The following is a 13,753-nucleotide window of genomic DNA, read 5'->3' as shown; positions in this document are numbered from 1 at the left end:
ACACACGATGTCTTTGGTCATCACAGGGCGAGATGGCTCACTTGGTTCTCCAAATCCAGCCTTGTTCTCAGCAGTGACTCTAAACTCATACTCTACACCCTCGCTCAGGCCCTGCACCTTGAAGCGCAGGTCCGGGACTGTCCTCTTACAGGCTCTCACCCATCTCATTCCTTTTCTCTCTTTCCTCTCTACACAGTATCCTCTGATGTCACTTCCGCCATCCTGTGCTGGTCTCCTCCACGAAATGGTGACAGCATTCCTACTGACGTTATCAATCTCTGGAGTTGAGGGTGGGCCTGGTGGGCCTGGGCAGACAAAATATGCAACATGTTATACACTGAACTTATAAAAGATTTCATTATCCTATGTCTATATGGAAATTTGCAATTGAATTATTTTTTATTAAATTTCATTTTTTGACAAATATACAAATTATAATCATTTAAAAAAACTTACGGAAACTGTCAACCATTTTGACTGGACCAGACTGGCTTGAGTCTCCAGTGCCATACTGGTTCACAGCAGACACTCTGAAGATGTACTCATTGCCCTTGATCAATTTGCTGGCTACATATCTGCAGTCCATTACATTTTCTGCCAGCTTGGTCCACTGCAGGCGGCTGGTCTCTCTCTTCTCGAGAATGTAGGACTTGATAGAGCAGCCCCCATCCTCCTCTGGTGGAAGCCAGGTCAGAGTACACTTCTCAGCTGAAATGTTACTGGCTTCAATAGGGCCTGGAGGTCCAGGCACATCCAGGACCTTCACCTTTACGTGTTCTTCCTTAATGCCAAAGGGATTGCTGGCGGTGATGGTGTATTCGCCTGTGTTCTTCCGGCTTGCGTACTTGATGGACAGAGTAGAGGAAATGGGGGTACTCGTAATAGTGACAACGTCAGAGTTCTTGAGCTCACGGCCTCCCTTGGACCAGACAGCAGTGGGTGGAGGTTTGCCCACAATCTTGGAGGCTGAGATCACAATGGTATCTCCTGCCCTGACCGACACACCATCCTTCATGTCTGGGTCAATAGTGATGGTTGGGGGCTCTGCAGAGAGGATGGAAGAAGGCGGTGTTGTAATTGTCTACTGACTTCATAAATTGAAAATTCATGACAAAATGTCTTTTAAAGACTTGATATTTGTAAAACTAGGATAAAACATCTCAAGGACCTGAAGTCACCCACACATTTCAACTGCAAAACTACTCGAATCAGTTGACTTACCATACTCATCCTTGCAGGTCAGAAGGTCAGTAGACTCTGAAGGAACACTGATAGCCCCAGCAGCATTCTTGACCCTGATCCTGAACTGATACTGAGATCCCTCTGTCAGGTCAGTGACAGTGAAGGCACAACCCTGTATGTTGACATGATTGGCCTTCATCCAGGTCTTTCCACCAGCCTCCAGCTTCTCCACCATGTAGCCAGTCAGCTTGTAGCCACCATCATATTTGGGGGCAGTCCAAATCAGAGTGACTGTGCTCCTGGTGACATTAATCACTTCAGGCTTGCCAGGGGGATCTAACAGAACACGGAGTAAATATGTGAACACAAATAGAAAACACAAGGCATGCTTTTCTGAACAGTATTTACATTTTTCCATTCAAGTATTTGGTTTTATAATAAAAACCGGGGAGTTGCCAAAGAGAAAAAAGCAGTGAACTCACCAATAGGATCCAGGGCGACAACAGCCTCAGTGACCTTGCTTGCCTTTCCTAGGCCGGCCATGTTCATGGCCATCACCCTGAACTCGTACTCTAGTCCCTCTATCAGGCCAGTGACTCTGCACTCCTTCACTCTCAGAGGAGTCTTACTGGCTCGTTTCCACATCAGACTGTTTCTCTCCTTAAACTCCACATGATATCCTACAGAGAACACAAAATCAGTCAGTCATGGCGATTGCTATTTGCTCATTCTTAACTATAAACTGATATCCATCACACTCAGTTACCGGTAATGGGGGAGCCACCGGTGTCCTTTGGATCAGCCCATGTCAAGATGGCTGACTCATGGCGGATGCTCACGATTTCTGGAGGAGCAGGTGCCTCAGGCACATCTGGAAGAACCAGAGAAAGACAGAAGGGATGGAAGGATTAGGAAAGAAGGTAAAAAATGAAAATGGATTCACCAAACCACAGTGAGTTGTAAAAGTCTTCACGTGGCTACAATTGCCTGATGACACTGTTTTCATGAAACAAAGTCACTGTTAACATTACATTCTTGCACATGGAAACAAACAAAACATAAAAGATGTGATAGCCTCAGACCAAAATGTAATTAACTACTTTATGAGCATTTGTTAGGAATGGGATACTCACTGAATGGATGCTGGGCGATGACAGGGTCAGACCTCAGGTACTCTCCAACCCCATATTTGTTCTCAGCGAACACTCTGAAGATGTACTCTATTCCATCGTGGAGCCTGATCACCCTCATGGTAGTCTTCTGGATGGCTGAAGCCACCGTGGCCCACTTATTGTCTGTTGTCCTCCTCTTCTCCACGATGTAGTTAGACACCTCTGCGCCGCCATCATCCTTGGGTGGTCCCCATTCCAGGGTGATGCCGTCGGCGGTGATCTCGTCAAACTTAATGGGTCCAGTGCAGATGCCGGGCTTGCCAACCACCTTCAGCTGGAACTTGCAGTCCTTGGAACCAGCGCTGTTCCTGACATTGATGGTGTAGGTGTCGGCATCTCCTCTCTGGCAGTCTCTGATCAGCAGGGTGGTGATGCCCGGAGATGTCTCCACGCACATCCGGCCAGTATCTCCAAGTGCTACATCTCCCTTCTTCCAGGTTGCAGTGGGGTAGGGCACTCCGATGACGGGGATGTTAATGCGCATGGTGCTGCCCTCCTTCACCACGTAGCAGCCGTCATGCAGACTGCTCAAGTTGCAGTCAGGCAGCACTGAAATCCAAGGGGATTTGATTATCAGAAAATAGTGGGACACAATTTGTTTTCTAGCAAATCAATCAACTATAACTAATAATATCTGGCACAATGGCTGTGTCAGGCTGATTTCTTACCAAACTGGTCCTTGGCGACAACACTGAGCTCGGTGGGTGGTCCCTCCCCGGACTCGTTCAGCGCCTTGACTCTGAACAAGTACTCCTTGCCCTCAGTCAGCTCACCAATGGTGTGTGAGGTGTTCTTGCCCTTCAGGATCTGCTTCCATTTCTCCTCGCCTTCACTTTGCTCCAGGATGTAAGCGGTGACGTGGCTTCCGCCGTCACTGATGGGCTTCTTCCAGCCTATGGTGATTGAGTCCTTGTTGGTTTTCTGAGCTTTGAAATCTGTCACTGGACCAGGTTGTTCTGAGGAGGGAGGAAAGCTGGGGTAAGACTGAGTGTGTGGTTTATTTGTTTTGTTTCTTTTTGGTCCATTGTTTTTTTTTTGGCAGTGCTTACTACTGAGGACACTGACATCATGTCCTTTACATTTTTGGAAAGAAATTTTGGGAGTTAACATTTTCAATGAAAAACTTACATATGGTGGTTTTTCAATTTGATGATACTTAGAACTGCTCTACTCTGCTGTATAACAAAATCTGTCTTAAGCAACAAACCAATAACAATGAGCTACCTGAGGCTCGGACGCTGCCCTCAGTCTCGCAGCCCTCTCCGATGCCGTACGTGTTTTCAGCCAGCACTCTGAAGCAGTAGGCCTGTCCTGCCTCCAGGTTGGTGATCCTGAAGGAGGTCTTGGGGCATTCTGCTGACACGCAAGTCCAGGCCTTCCTCTCCGCCAAACGTTTCTCCACGATGTAGCTCTTCACTGGGCTGCCACCATCAATCAGAGGTGCGTCCCAGGTGATGCAGGCGTGGCTCCTGGAGGTCTCCTTTACAATCAGGTTCACAGGTGGTCCAGGAGAATCTGAGGGGGAGGAGAAGCAGTACTTCTGGCTCAGAGTTTTTGTTGAATGAAGTGAACTGAACTTAAATCAGGTCATAAATGCGCATGATTGAAGTGAAGTGGGAAGGATATAAATATTGGGAATATTTATGGAAAAGATTCCCAGGTTCAGCGGATATTTTGATCTTATGGGTACACTGCATCAGTTTTTCATAAACCATTTTATAACCTCATTGCTACATGGTTGAAGAAAACATTTTTGACTTTTCAACCAAATTGAGCCGAAGCTGTCTTTTCTTTCCACCTGTAACATACCAATCCCAGCTGTGTGCACTCCTTTTCATTTTCCTCATTATGTTTCTTGTGTCTGACATTCTTACCATGGACCTTAACCACAATGGTGTAGCTCTTGGAGCCGCTGCTGTTCTCCAGTGTCAGGACGTATTTGCCAGCATCGTATCTGTTAACGCCCTCGATCATCAGCAGGGTGTCCCAGTCTGATGTCTTGATCAGCAGGCCTTGCCTCTCCTTCAGGTTGGCGTTCACCTTCGTCCATGTCACCTTTGGCGCCGGGCGTCCTCTTAGAGGGACGTAGAGCCTCATGGTGACACCAGCTCGAAGAACCAAGGCCTTTCTGAGGTCAGCATCCAGCTCGGCCTCAGGAGCAACTGAAGGAGAGACAGAAAATCACTTATTAATCACAACGTCACTGTTTTATCACGTTTGTGATTCCCAATTTAGCGTTAATTTCAATTGACAGCATGGCTGTATTAGCTAGCGCACAGTTAGCATATCTAAATCAAGTTCAGCAGGAACGCTCATTGCTCTTTGAGAATACATGCACTTTGTGCAAAGATAATTAGTTGTCTGAAAAGAGCGGTGGCGCACAATGAAGTATCCTGAAAACAACCACTGAACCAAAGATTTGGTTCTGCCAGATCTTCTGTGATCGATCTGATCTAGAAAATGTTTACTTGTTTTACGTCTGTCTTGAACATGATACTTTCAGTGATATAGAAGATAAAATTCTAGATTCACATGACTTCATGTGCAGAGATTCTTTTCCCAAATAAAGTGGTGCAATGAACAGTTGTGGTACATACTGAGGATGTCCTTGGGCATGTGGTTTCCAGGAACCTCACTGGGCTCGCTGTAGCCGATCTTGTTGACAGCAGTCACTCTGAACTGGTATTCTATGTTGTCCATCAGGCCTGTCACGAGGAATTTGGTGGCCTGGAGCTTTTTCGGGACATTGCACTTCATCCAGTCCTCGGCGTCCACTCGCTTGCACTCCACCAGGTAGCCAATGATCTCACAGCCACCGTCGTATGCAGGCTTGGTCCAGCTGAGGCTGATGGAGCTCTTGGTGGAGTCCACCACCTTGGGGAAGGCAGGTGGGCCAGGAGGATCTGAAGAGTTATAATGCCACATTCGTTAATATTTTAAGGGAAAATAAAACAGATATTTTTAATAAAAATAACAGTTAATATCAGCCCTGTGAGTTTGACATGTTTTTTGTTTGTTTAATATAAAAGTGTTTTTCAAAGGAGCTACTCACAGACAGGATCCACAGCCAGCGCAGCGTTGGATGCATCACTGGGTTTGCCTAAACCAGCCTTATTCATGGCAATGACTCTGAACTCATACTCAGATCCCTCGGTCAGCTGAGCAGCCTTGATGGTCCTGTCAATGACCGGCCGGCGGTTGACCTTAGCCCAGGTCAGTTCAGTGGCCTCACGTTTCTCCACCATGTAACCCAGAATGGGAGCCTTACCGTCGTTAGCCGGAGCCTTCCAGCTGACTGTCATGGAGTCCTTGGTGATGTTGGTGATGACTGGAGGCTCACATGGACCAGGAACATCTGAAGGAAAAGACAAGGTCACGATAAAATTCCATTAGTTTTTGAGTTTATCTCATCAACAGGTAAAATGCATTGCCTCTACTGTCAGTAAAAGTTTTCTTAAAGTCTGTGTCCAGTGACCGGCTTAATGGGCTTCAGTTGTAGCGTTCTGAACATACCGTATGGGTTCTTGACCATGACAGCATCAGTCATGATGGGGTCTCCCACACCATACTGGTTCTCAGCACTGACTCTGAGCTGGTACTCGTGTCCTTCAATGAGTTTCTCCACTGAGCAGTCGGTGACGTGTCCATGGATGTTGGAGGTGACTAGCGCCCAGTTGGCCCTGCTGGTCTCACGCTTCTCAATTATATAGTTGGTGATCTCAGAGCCACCGTCTGCAAGTGGAGGCTCCCATCGGAGTTTAACACGGTCGGCAAACACTTTAGTAATTTTCACAGAGGCAGGCGGGCCTGGTTTGTCTGCAGGGTAAACAGAGCGGGGTTTGATTCTTTGTTTATTAGAGCACATAAAACACATGTGTAGACAAAGAACTACAGTAAAATAACATAGAATATAACTTACCGAGCACTTTGACCTTGATGGTGGCATACTTGGTGCCGTTGATATTCTCAGCGGTGATAGTGTAGTCTCCAGACTCCTTCCTGGTGACAGAGTAGAGCTCCAGCAGGTGAAGATGTTTCTTCTGGGTCATCTTCATTCCCTCGGTGAGGACCAGAGGCACTCCGTCTCTCTTCCAGCTCACCTTAGGCAGCGGCTTGCCGAACACCTCAGCATCCAGGAAGACATTCTCTCCGGCTTTCACCACGATTAGGTTCTTCATGTTGACGCCCAGCTCCACACGAGGTGGAACTGTCCAGGAGGAGGAGAGAGAATAATCATCGTTATTTGTCAGTAATTTAATTCCTCAGTCATAGTTTTCCTTGCTGTGTGGAGTTTTACCATTCTCTGCGATGACAGGGATGGGGTCGGACAGCTCTGACGGCAGGCTGATGTTGATGGCTGTCTTGGCGATGACTCTAAACTGGTACTGTTGGCCCTCCTCCAGGCCAGTCACCACATAGCTCTCTGTCTGGATGTTCATGCAGTTGGCGTTACAGCGAGTCCACTTCTCCTCTGGAAGCTTTGTGTACTCCACGTAGTAGCCAATCAGCTTGCTGCCGCCATCATGCTTAGGACGGCTCCAGACCAATGACACAGAGTTCTTAGTCACATCCATGGGTTCAGGTTTTCCTGGTGGGTCTGGATGGAAAGAAACAAATGTTTGTAGGCTCAGTTATGCTGTCTGAACAAGGAAGAATGAGGGAGAAAGAGTGCGAACCTGAAAACTAAATTTCCTATGCAGCAAGATGGCCTCAAGTGGACTTATTCAAATAATAGGTCCAAGAAAAAGCTAACTTAGTAAAGACCCAGACCATCCGTAATTTGAGTTATCTTAAGACTGTATCCTAAGAATCTGTTCCCAGACAAGAACTGATGTTCATACATATTTTTAAGCATTTTGTTTTGTCATAACACCCCAAATGGAAGTGGAGTTTTCCTTGTTGTTTTAGCTTAACTTTCTTAAACAAAACAAAGTCTGCTGTGATCAACTGAAGGACATTTTCGTACCAACAGCAGTCCTGGCAGTGATGAAGTCAGTCTGTTTGCAAGGTTTGCCCTGTCCAGCCAGGTTGAGTGCAGACACCCTAAATGTGTACTCCAGGCCTTCAATCAGGTTGGTGCAGGTGTACTGGGTAGCTTTGACCACGGATTCGTTGGCCTTCACCCACAGAAGGCTGTTCCTTTCTTTCTTTTCAATGCAATATCCAGTGATGGGGCTGCCGCCATCACTGCTGGGACGCTCCCATGATAGGATGACAAAGTCCTTGTTGACTTTGTTGATCTGCAGGTTTCTGGGCTCACTGGGAGGATCTATAAATAAAAATAGCAGTTAGCATATAGTGTTGTAGCTGTGTAACTGATTATAAGTAATTAAGCCAACAAAGTAAAGTTTTGGTTCAGACTCACCAAATGGATGTCTGGCAATCATCTTCTCGGAATAGATGGGCTCAGAGATGCCAAACCTGTTCTCAGCACGGACTCGGAAGCCGTACTCTTTGCCAGGTGTCAGTTTGGTCATTCTGAAGCTGGTTTTAGTGCAGGATGTGGACACAGTGACCCAGTCACCCTGGCTAATGTCACACTTCTCCACAATGTAGTTGGTGATGTTGCTGCCACCATCCTCTTGCGGGGAATTCCACAGCAATGTGCAGGCATCAATGTCCAGTTCGGTGATCTCCAAAGGAGCTTCAGGAGGTCCAGGAATGTCTGCAGAGACACAGACGAGGAGTGATTAAAGAGGACGAACACAGACGTACAAACCTTATCAATCTGTTGTTTGAACCAGCAGCTTCAACAGTGTCCGTATGTAAAACTGACCCATGACAGTAACTCTGAGGATCTGGTTGATCTTGGCAGCGCTGTTCTCGGCTGACAAGCTGTAGTAGCCGCTGTCCGCTCTTGTCACGTTCTTGATAATTACTGTGCAGGTTGTCAGCGTCTTTACAACGGACAGCCGGTCAGAGGTCAGCACATCCTCGTTGCCCTGCTTCCACTTGCAGAAGGGAGCGGGTTTACCTGCCACGATGGCCTCTATCACCATCTTGGATCCAGCTCTGACAGTCACAACGTCGGGCATGATGATCTTAGGAGCCACTGGAAGAAGAAGAAACACCAAAAGATCATTAACAAGATTTCAACTCAAACATTTATTTTTCTGGCTTTAAAGCCAAATATAAATATTTAAGTTAGTATCAGTCCGTCAGATATTCAGTTATAGTAAAGTTTAGGTTTGTCAACTCACTAAGTTGTTCCTTGACTTCAAAAACTCCCTCTGCCTCTCGGGCCAGGCTGACTCCCACTGAGTTCCTGGCTGCCACTCTGAACTTGTACTTCTTTCCTTCCGTAAGACCAACCACCACAATAGTCAGGTCTTTGACCACAGAGTAAGGTGTCCACTTGTCCTCAGGAGCACCCTCCTCCTGGTAGTCCACCACATAACCGTTGATCTTGGCTCCTCCATCTCTGAGTGGCTTCAGCCAACCCAGTGTGGCGCTGTTCTTGGTGATCTCCAAAACATCCATCTTCTTTGGAGGATCTGGCTCACCTGGATGCAACACAGAGCAGGTGTTAAGAAGTGTAAACACAACAGAAAACAAACAGAGGTAGATGAACCCGGGAGCGTTGACATACAAAATCCTATTCACTCTGTGGTGATACTCACTGATGGGATCCACAGCCAGGTAGGACCTGGGTGAGTCCTGAGGAACTCCAATGCCGTACTTGTTGCAGGCCATGACTCTGAAGTAATACTCAATGCCAGGTGTCATGTTGGTCACCTTGAAGCTGGTCTTCTTCAGATCCTCTGTGCACTTAGTCCAGGTCTTCCTATCCACCTCCCGTTTCTCCACAATGTAGTTGATGATGGGACTACCACCATCATTCTCTGGTGGCAACCAAGCCAGCTGAGCTGTCGTCTTGGTGATGTCAGTTGCCTCCAAGCCGCCGACAGGACCAGGTGTGTCTGCAAAGAGTTAATTCAAGAATCATTTAGGTTGTATGGTTTGCTCACCAATGAAAAGTTTAGTAACATTTTATAAAGAGACGTGCTGTAAAAAATTAAAATTATCATAATTTTTCTGTTTCTCACCGAGCACTTTGACTCGGACGAACACAGCTTTCTCTCCAGCTGAGTTGGACAGAGTCAGCGAGTATTTCCCAGAATCCTCTCTGGTGCTCTCAGGGATGACCAAGAAGGACATGGTGTCAACCTGGTCGACATGACCTCGGCGGACCACGTTGTCCACACCCATGCGCTTCCAGGTAACCTTGGGGGCAGGCCTTCCTCTGATCACAGCAAAAAGCCTGATTGGACAGCCGGCCCTGACAGCCAGGCCTTTTCTCAGACTGGCGTCCAGTTCAATCTCTGGAGCCTCTGTTGTCATGAAAACACATTGGTGTTGAGGTAATTAAAATGACATTAACATTGACAATGTTGTTGCTGTTAGCTTTAGTAACTCTTTATTCTTACCCAGAATCTCCTTGGGGGAGACGGCTTCCTTCAAGTAGGCGTGGCGTCCCCAGCCCACCTGGTTTTGAGCAGACACCTTAAACTCGTACTCCTGCTTCTCGTCCAGCTGGCCAATGGTGAACTCTGTGAGCACCAATGGGCCATGGGTGTCAATTCTCTTCCAGCCTTCTGTGGGCTTCTCAGGGTCTGCCTCACTTTTCAGCCTCAGGTCCAAGCTGTAGCCGATTATGGGGGCACCACCATCATACACAGGTTTAGACCAGGACAGTGTGATAGAGGTCTTGGTGCTGTCAGCCACCTTCAGGCATGCAGGGGGGCCAGGGGGCTCTGCAGGTAGAGACAGTAAAACAAGGCTCAATAAAAATATTGAAACACAATAAGATATGGGAGAAACTTGTCATGTACATCACTGGCATCTTAAGCTTTCTATAAATCCCATATTCTCCTGCCTGAGTACAATAGTATAATTTTTTATAGGGATAACATGAGCTGTGACAGTAACTGTAAACTCACCAATAGGATCCTTGGCTGCAACAGGTCTGCAGGGTTTGCTGGGCTCTCCCAGACCAACCTCGTTCTCAGCCTTCACCCTGAACTGGTACTCGTGGTTGGGAATCAGGTTGGTGACTTTCATGCGTCTCTCAGAGATGGGGCTCTTGGTGCATGGCACCCAGCGCACCGCCCTCTTCTCTTTCCTCTCCAGGATGTAACCTGTGATCGACTTTCCTCCGTCGTTCTCAGGAGGAGCCCAGACCACTGTCATCTCTTCTTTGCTCACCTGCATCATAAAAATATTAACGGTGTAATGGAGAAACTCGTTTTTACAATTAGGTCATATATGGATGGGAAAACTATAAAACAGGAAAAGTAGAAACATGAAACAGGTCTTTTACTCACCTTGGTGACCTCTGGCGGATCAGGGGGTGCAGGTCTATTGAACTGAGTTTTTACAGTGACAGGCTTGCTCTCCATGGCGGGGCCAGTTCCCATCTTGTTCTCAGCCCGCACTCTAAAGATGTACTCATTGCCCTCCACTAGACGAGTGACATTGCAGTATGGCGTGACCACAGAGGCTGAATATGTGGACCAGACCATCCTCCTGGTCTCACATTTCTCCAGGATGTAGCTGTCTACCTCACAACCTCCATCATCTTCTGGAGAATCCCACACAACTCTGCATTTGTCGGCTCCTATTCCAGTAATCCTGAGGTTCCTGACTGGTCCGGGGACATCCAGGACATTAACATTGGCATATGCTGTGAAGGTGCCAGCCGAGTTGGTGGCAGTGATGACATACTTTCCGGTGTCAGTCCGTCTGGACTTTGTCATAAGGAACTTGGAGTAGTCTGGGCCAGTCTCATAGCTGATTCTGGGGTTGTCTCCTACAGCCTTGTCTTTCGTCCATTTGACTTCAGGCTGTGGCTTTCCTCTCAGAGCGGCCTCCATCCTGACCGACTCTCCAGCCTTCACTGTCAGAGTTCCGGCCAGCTTAAGGTCAATGACAGGCTTCTGGATCTCCTCTCTCACCACAATATCAGCAAGTTTCACCCAGGCACTTTCACCCCCTTCATTGATGGTCTGCACCCTGGATAAGAAATTATAAGAAGAATTATTTTAAATTAGATTAAATAAATTAGAATTATTTTTACATTAGACTGGGCAATATTCATGGAGGCACCATGCGAAACACACGGTATGAACAGTCACCTACCTGAAGGTGTATGTCTGGTTCTCTACACACTTGTCAGCCAGGAAGAAAGTGTCAGTAAGAATGCCGGTGTTGAGTTTCTCCCACTCCTCGGCATCTTTGGCTTTGCACTCCAGGTTGTATGAGAGGTTCGGGCTGCCACCATCATAGTCAGGCTTCCTCCATCTCAGATAGACGTGGTTCTTACCAATGTCAGTGGCTCTGAAGTTCTCTGGCTCACCAGGCTTCTCAATGGGGTCAATGGCCAGCAGAGGGGTCTTGGTCTCCACAGAGGGTCCAGGTCCTATCTTGTTCTCAGCACAGACACGGAACAGGTACTCGTGGCCCTCCATCAGCTTGGCCTTGATCTTGCGATTGGTGCAGCTGGAGGAGATCATAGACCACATGCTAATGCTGGGCTCACGGCACTCCACAATGTAGTTGGTAATCTCAGATCCACCGTTATCCTTAGGGGCCTCCCAGTTGACCATGCATGAGTCCTTGGTTGCATAGGTAATGTGCAGGTTCTGGCAGTGGCTCGGCCTGTCTAGCACATTGACTGTAATGGCACAGGAGGCCTCACCGCCTTCATTTGAAGCCTTAAGGATATATTTGCCATGGTCAGCTCTTGTGGCCTCCTTGATCTTCAGGTGGACCACAGGGAAGTTCTGAGTGATGGTGACACGTTTGTTGTTCTCCAGAACTGTCTCCTCCTTTGACCAATGCACCTCAGGGTCAGGACGGGCCTTAATGTAACCAATGATGTTGATATTGTGCCCGACACGCACAGTGACCCGTTCGCGGCAGGTGGCCTCCATCTCAATCTCTGGAGGGATGAGGATATCCTGAGCAGTGATGGACTCTGGGATTTCCCTCGGCTCTCCATCTCCAATCATATTCGAGGCACGGACTCTGAATCTGTAGGTTATGCCCTCCTCCAGACCCTTCACCCTGTAGACACACTGCTTGATAAAGTCATCCAGGTTTACTTTTTTCCATTCTTCAGTATCTGCTTTCTTCATTTCCACAGTGTATCCCAGGATAGGGCTGCCTCCATCTTTCGTGGGTTTGGTCCATACCAGGTCAGCGGTGGTCTTGCTGTAATCTTTAACTTTGGGGTTGACAGGAGGACTGGGGACAGTGATAGGCCTGCAGGGCTTGCAGGGATCAGAGATGGGAGAGGGGCCACTGTATCCGGCGATATTCTCGGCAAACACTCTGAACTCATACTCATTGCCCTCAAAAAGACCCAGGACTCTGTACCTCAGGTCCTTGCAGGGTGTTTTATTGACACGGATCCACTTTCCTCCTTTGTGTCTGCGCTCGATGATGTAGCCGGTGATCTGGCTACCACCATCAGTTAGGGGCATGGTCCAGCCGACTGTAACAGCATCCTCTGCGATATCGGAGATCTGCGGCTTACCGGGCTGACTGGGTGGCATGAAGGAGTGCTCAGCAACCGTGGGCTTGCTCTCCAGAGGAGCACCAATGCCCATCTTGTTCTCAGCACGAATGCGAACCACATACTCCACTCCCTTTTGTAGGCGTGGGATCCTGAGCTGAGTGGCTAGGCTGCCGGAGCTCACACCTCCCCAGGTCTCCTTATTGGACTCTCTCTTCTCTATGATGTAGTTGGTAACGGGACTGCCACCATCATCCTTGGGAGGACGCCATTCAATCGTCATAGAGTCAGGAGTGACCTCCAGAATGTTGGCAGGTCCAATGGGAGCAGCAGGAACATCCAGGACGGTGACGTTCAAGGCCACTGTCTTGGTTCCTGCTGGGTTGGACACAGTGAGCAGGTAGGTGCCAGTGTGGTTTCTAGTGCACTCATTAATGCTAAGCACAGTGGAGAAATTGTCAGTGTCGATCTTGACATTGTCCTGGCTGACAATCTCCTCTCCTTCAATGGACCACTTGGCAGTTGGAACGGGGATTCCTCTCATGATAGCTGGCAGCCTGATGGTGGTGCCAGCCTTTACGATGATGCCTTCAGTGAGCTTGACGTCCACCTCGACAATTGGGGGCACTGTGGACATGCAAACAGAGTAATCTGAATAATCTATCAAGAGTTTAGCAAATGGAGATGCACCCATTGCATTTCCTTGTTTTGAGCACCAACACCAAAAGCCAGTTCAAGGCACATTAGTTTGCTGATGTGGACTACAACAAGAGATACAGAAAGCATCTGTCAACCTCTAAATACCAAAAAGCTCTCCAATTATAAATGAATTATATTTGAACCAGTGTAAAATTCCTCTGATCAACAGTGTTGGGGTTTCATT

General features: G+C 47.8%; 1 protein-coding gene across 1 annotated transcript in view; it reads right to left on the bottom strand.

Annotated features, from left to right (window-relative positions):
• LOC121194072 (titin-like) overlaps positions 1-13,753 on the bottom strand; it is a 183,268-nt gene that overhangs the window by 45,696 nt on the left and 123,819 nt on the right. The window contains exons 149-172 of the mRNA XM_041056636.1: positions 11,493-13,497; positions 10,679-11,366; positions 10,295-10,559; positions 9,782-10,108; positions 9,401-9,685; positions 8,975-9,274; positions 8,555-8,857; positions 8,131-8,406; positions 7,720-8,019; positions 7,321-7,623; positions 6,652-6,951; positions 6,274-6,561; positions 5,868-6,170; positions 5,407-5,709; positions 4,952-5,257; positions 4,229-4,516; positions 3,579-3,869; positions 3,023-3,310; positions 2,316-2,903; positions 1,949-2,053; positions 1,665-1,862; positions 1,222-1,518; positions 457-1,044; positions 3-305 (exon numbers count right to left, since the gene is read on the bottom strand). Of these exons, the coding sequence (XP_040912570.1) occupies positions 3-305; positions 457-1,044; positions 1,222-1,518; positions 1,665-1,862; positions 1,949-2,053; positions 2,316-2,903; positions 3,023-3,310; positions 3,579-3,869; positions 4,229-4,516; positions 4,952-5,257; positions 5,407-5,709; positions 5,868-6,170; positions 6,274-6,561; positions 6,652-6,951; positions 7,321-7,623; positions 7,720-8,019; positions 8,131-8,406; positions 8,555-8,857; positions 8,975-9,274; positions 9,401-9,685; positions 9,782-10,108; positions 10,295-10,559; positions 10,679-11,366; positions 11,493-13,497 (9,498 nt within the window). The remainder of the gene's footprint in view (positions 1-2; positions 306-456; positions 1,045-1,221; positions 1,519-1,664; positions 1,863-1,948; positions 2,054-2,315; positions 2,904-3,022; positions 3,311-3,578; positions 3,870-4,228; positions 4,517-4,951; positions 5,258-5,406; positions 5,710-5,867; positions 6,171-6,273; positions 6,562-6,651; positions 6,952-7,320; positions 7,624-7,719; positions 8,020-8,130; positions 8,407-8,554; positions 8,858-8,974; positions 9,275-9,400; positions 9,686-9,781; positions 10,109-10,294; positions 10,560-10,678; positions 11,367-11,492; positions 13,498-13,753) is intronic.

Source organism: Toxotes jaculatrix, chromosome 15 (assembly GCF_017976425.1).
Source record: "Toxotes jaculatrix isolate fToxJac2 chromosome 15, fToxJac2.pri, whole genome shotgun sequence".
Classification (NCBI taxonomy): domain Eukaryota; kingdom Metazoa; phylum Chordata; class Actinopteri; family Toxotidae; genus Toxotes; species Toxotes jaculatrix.
This window is presented reverse-complemented; position numbering and strand designations above follow the sequence as displayed.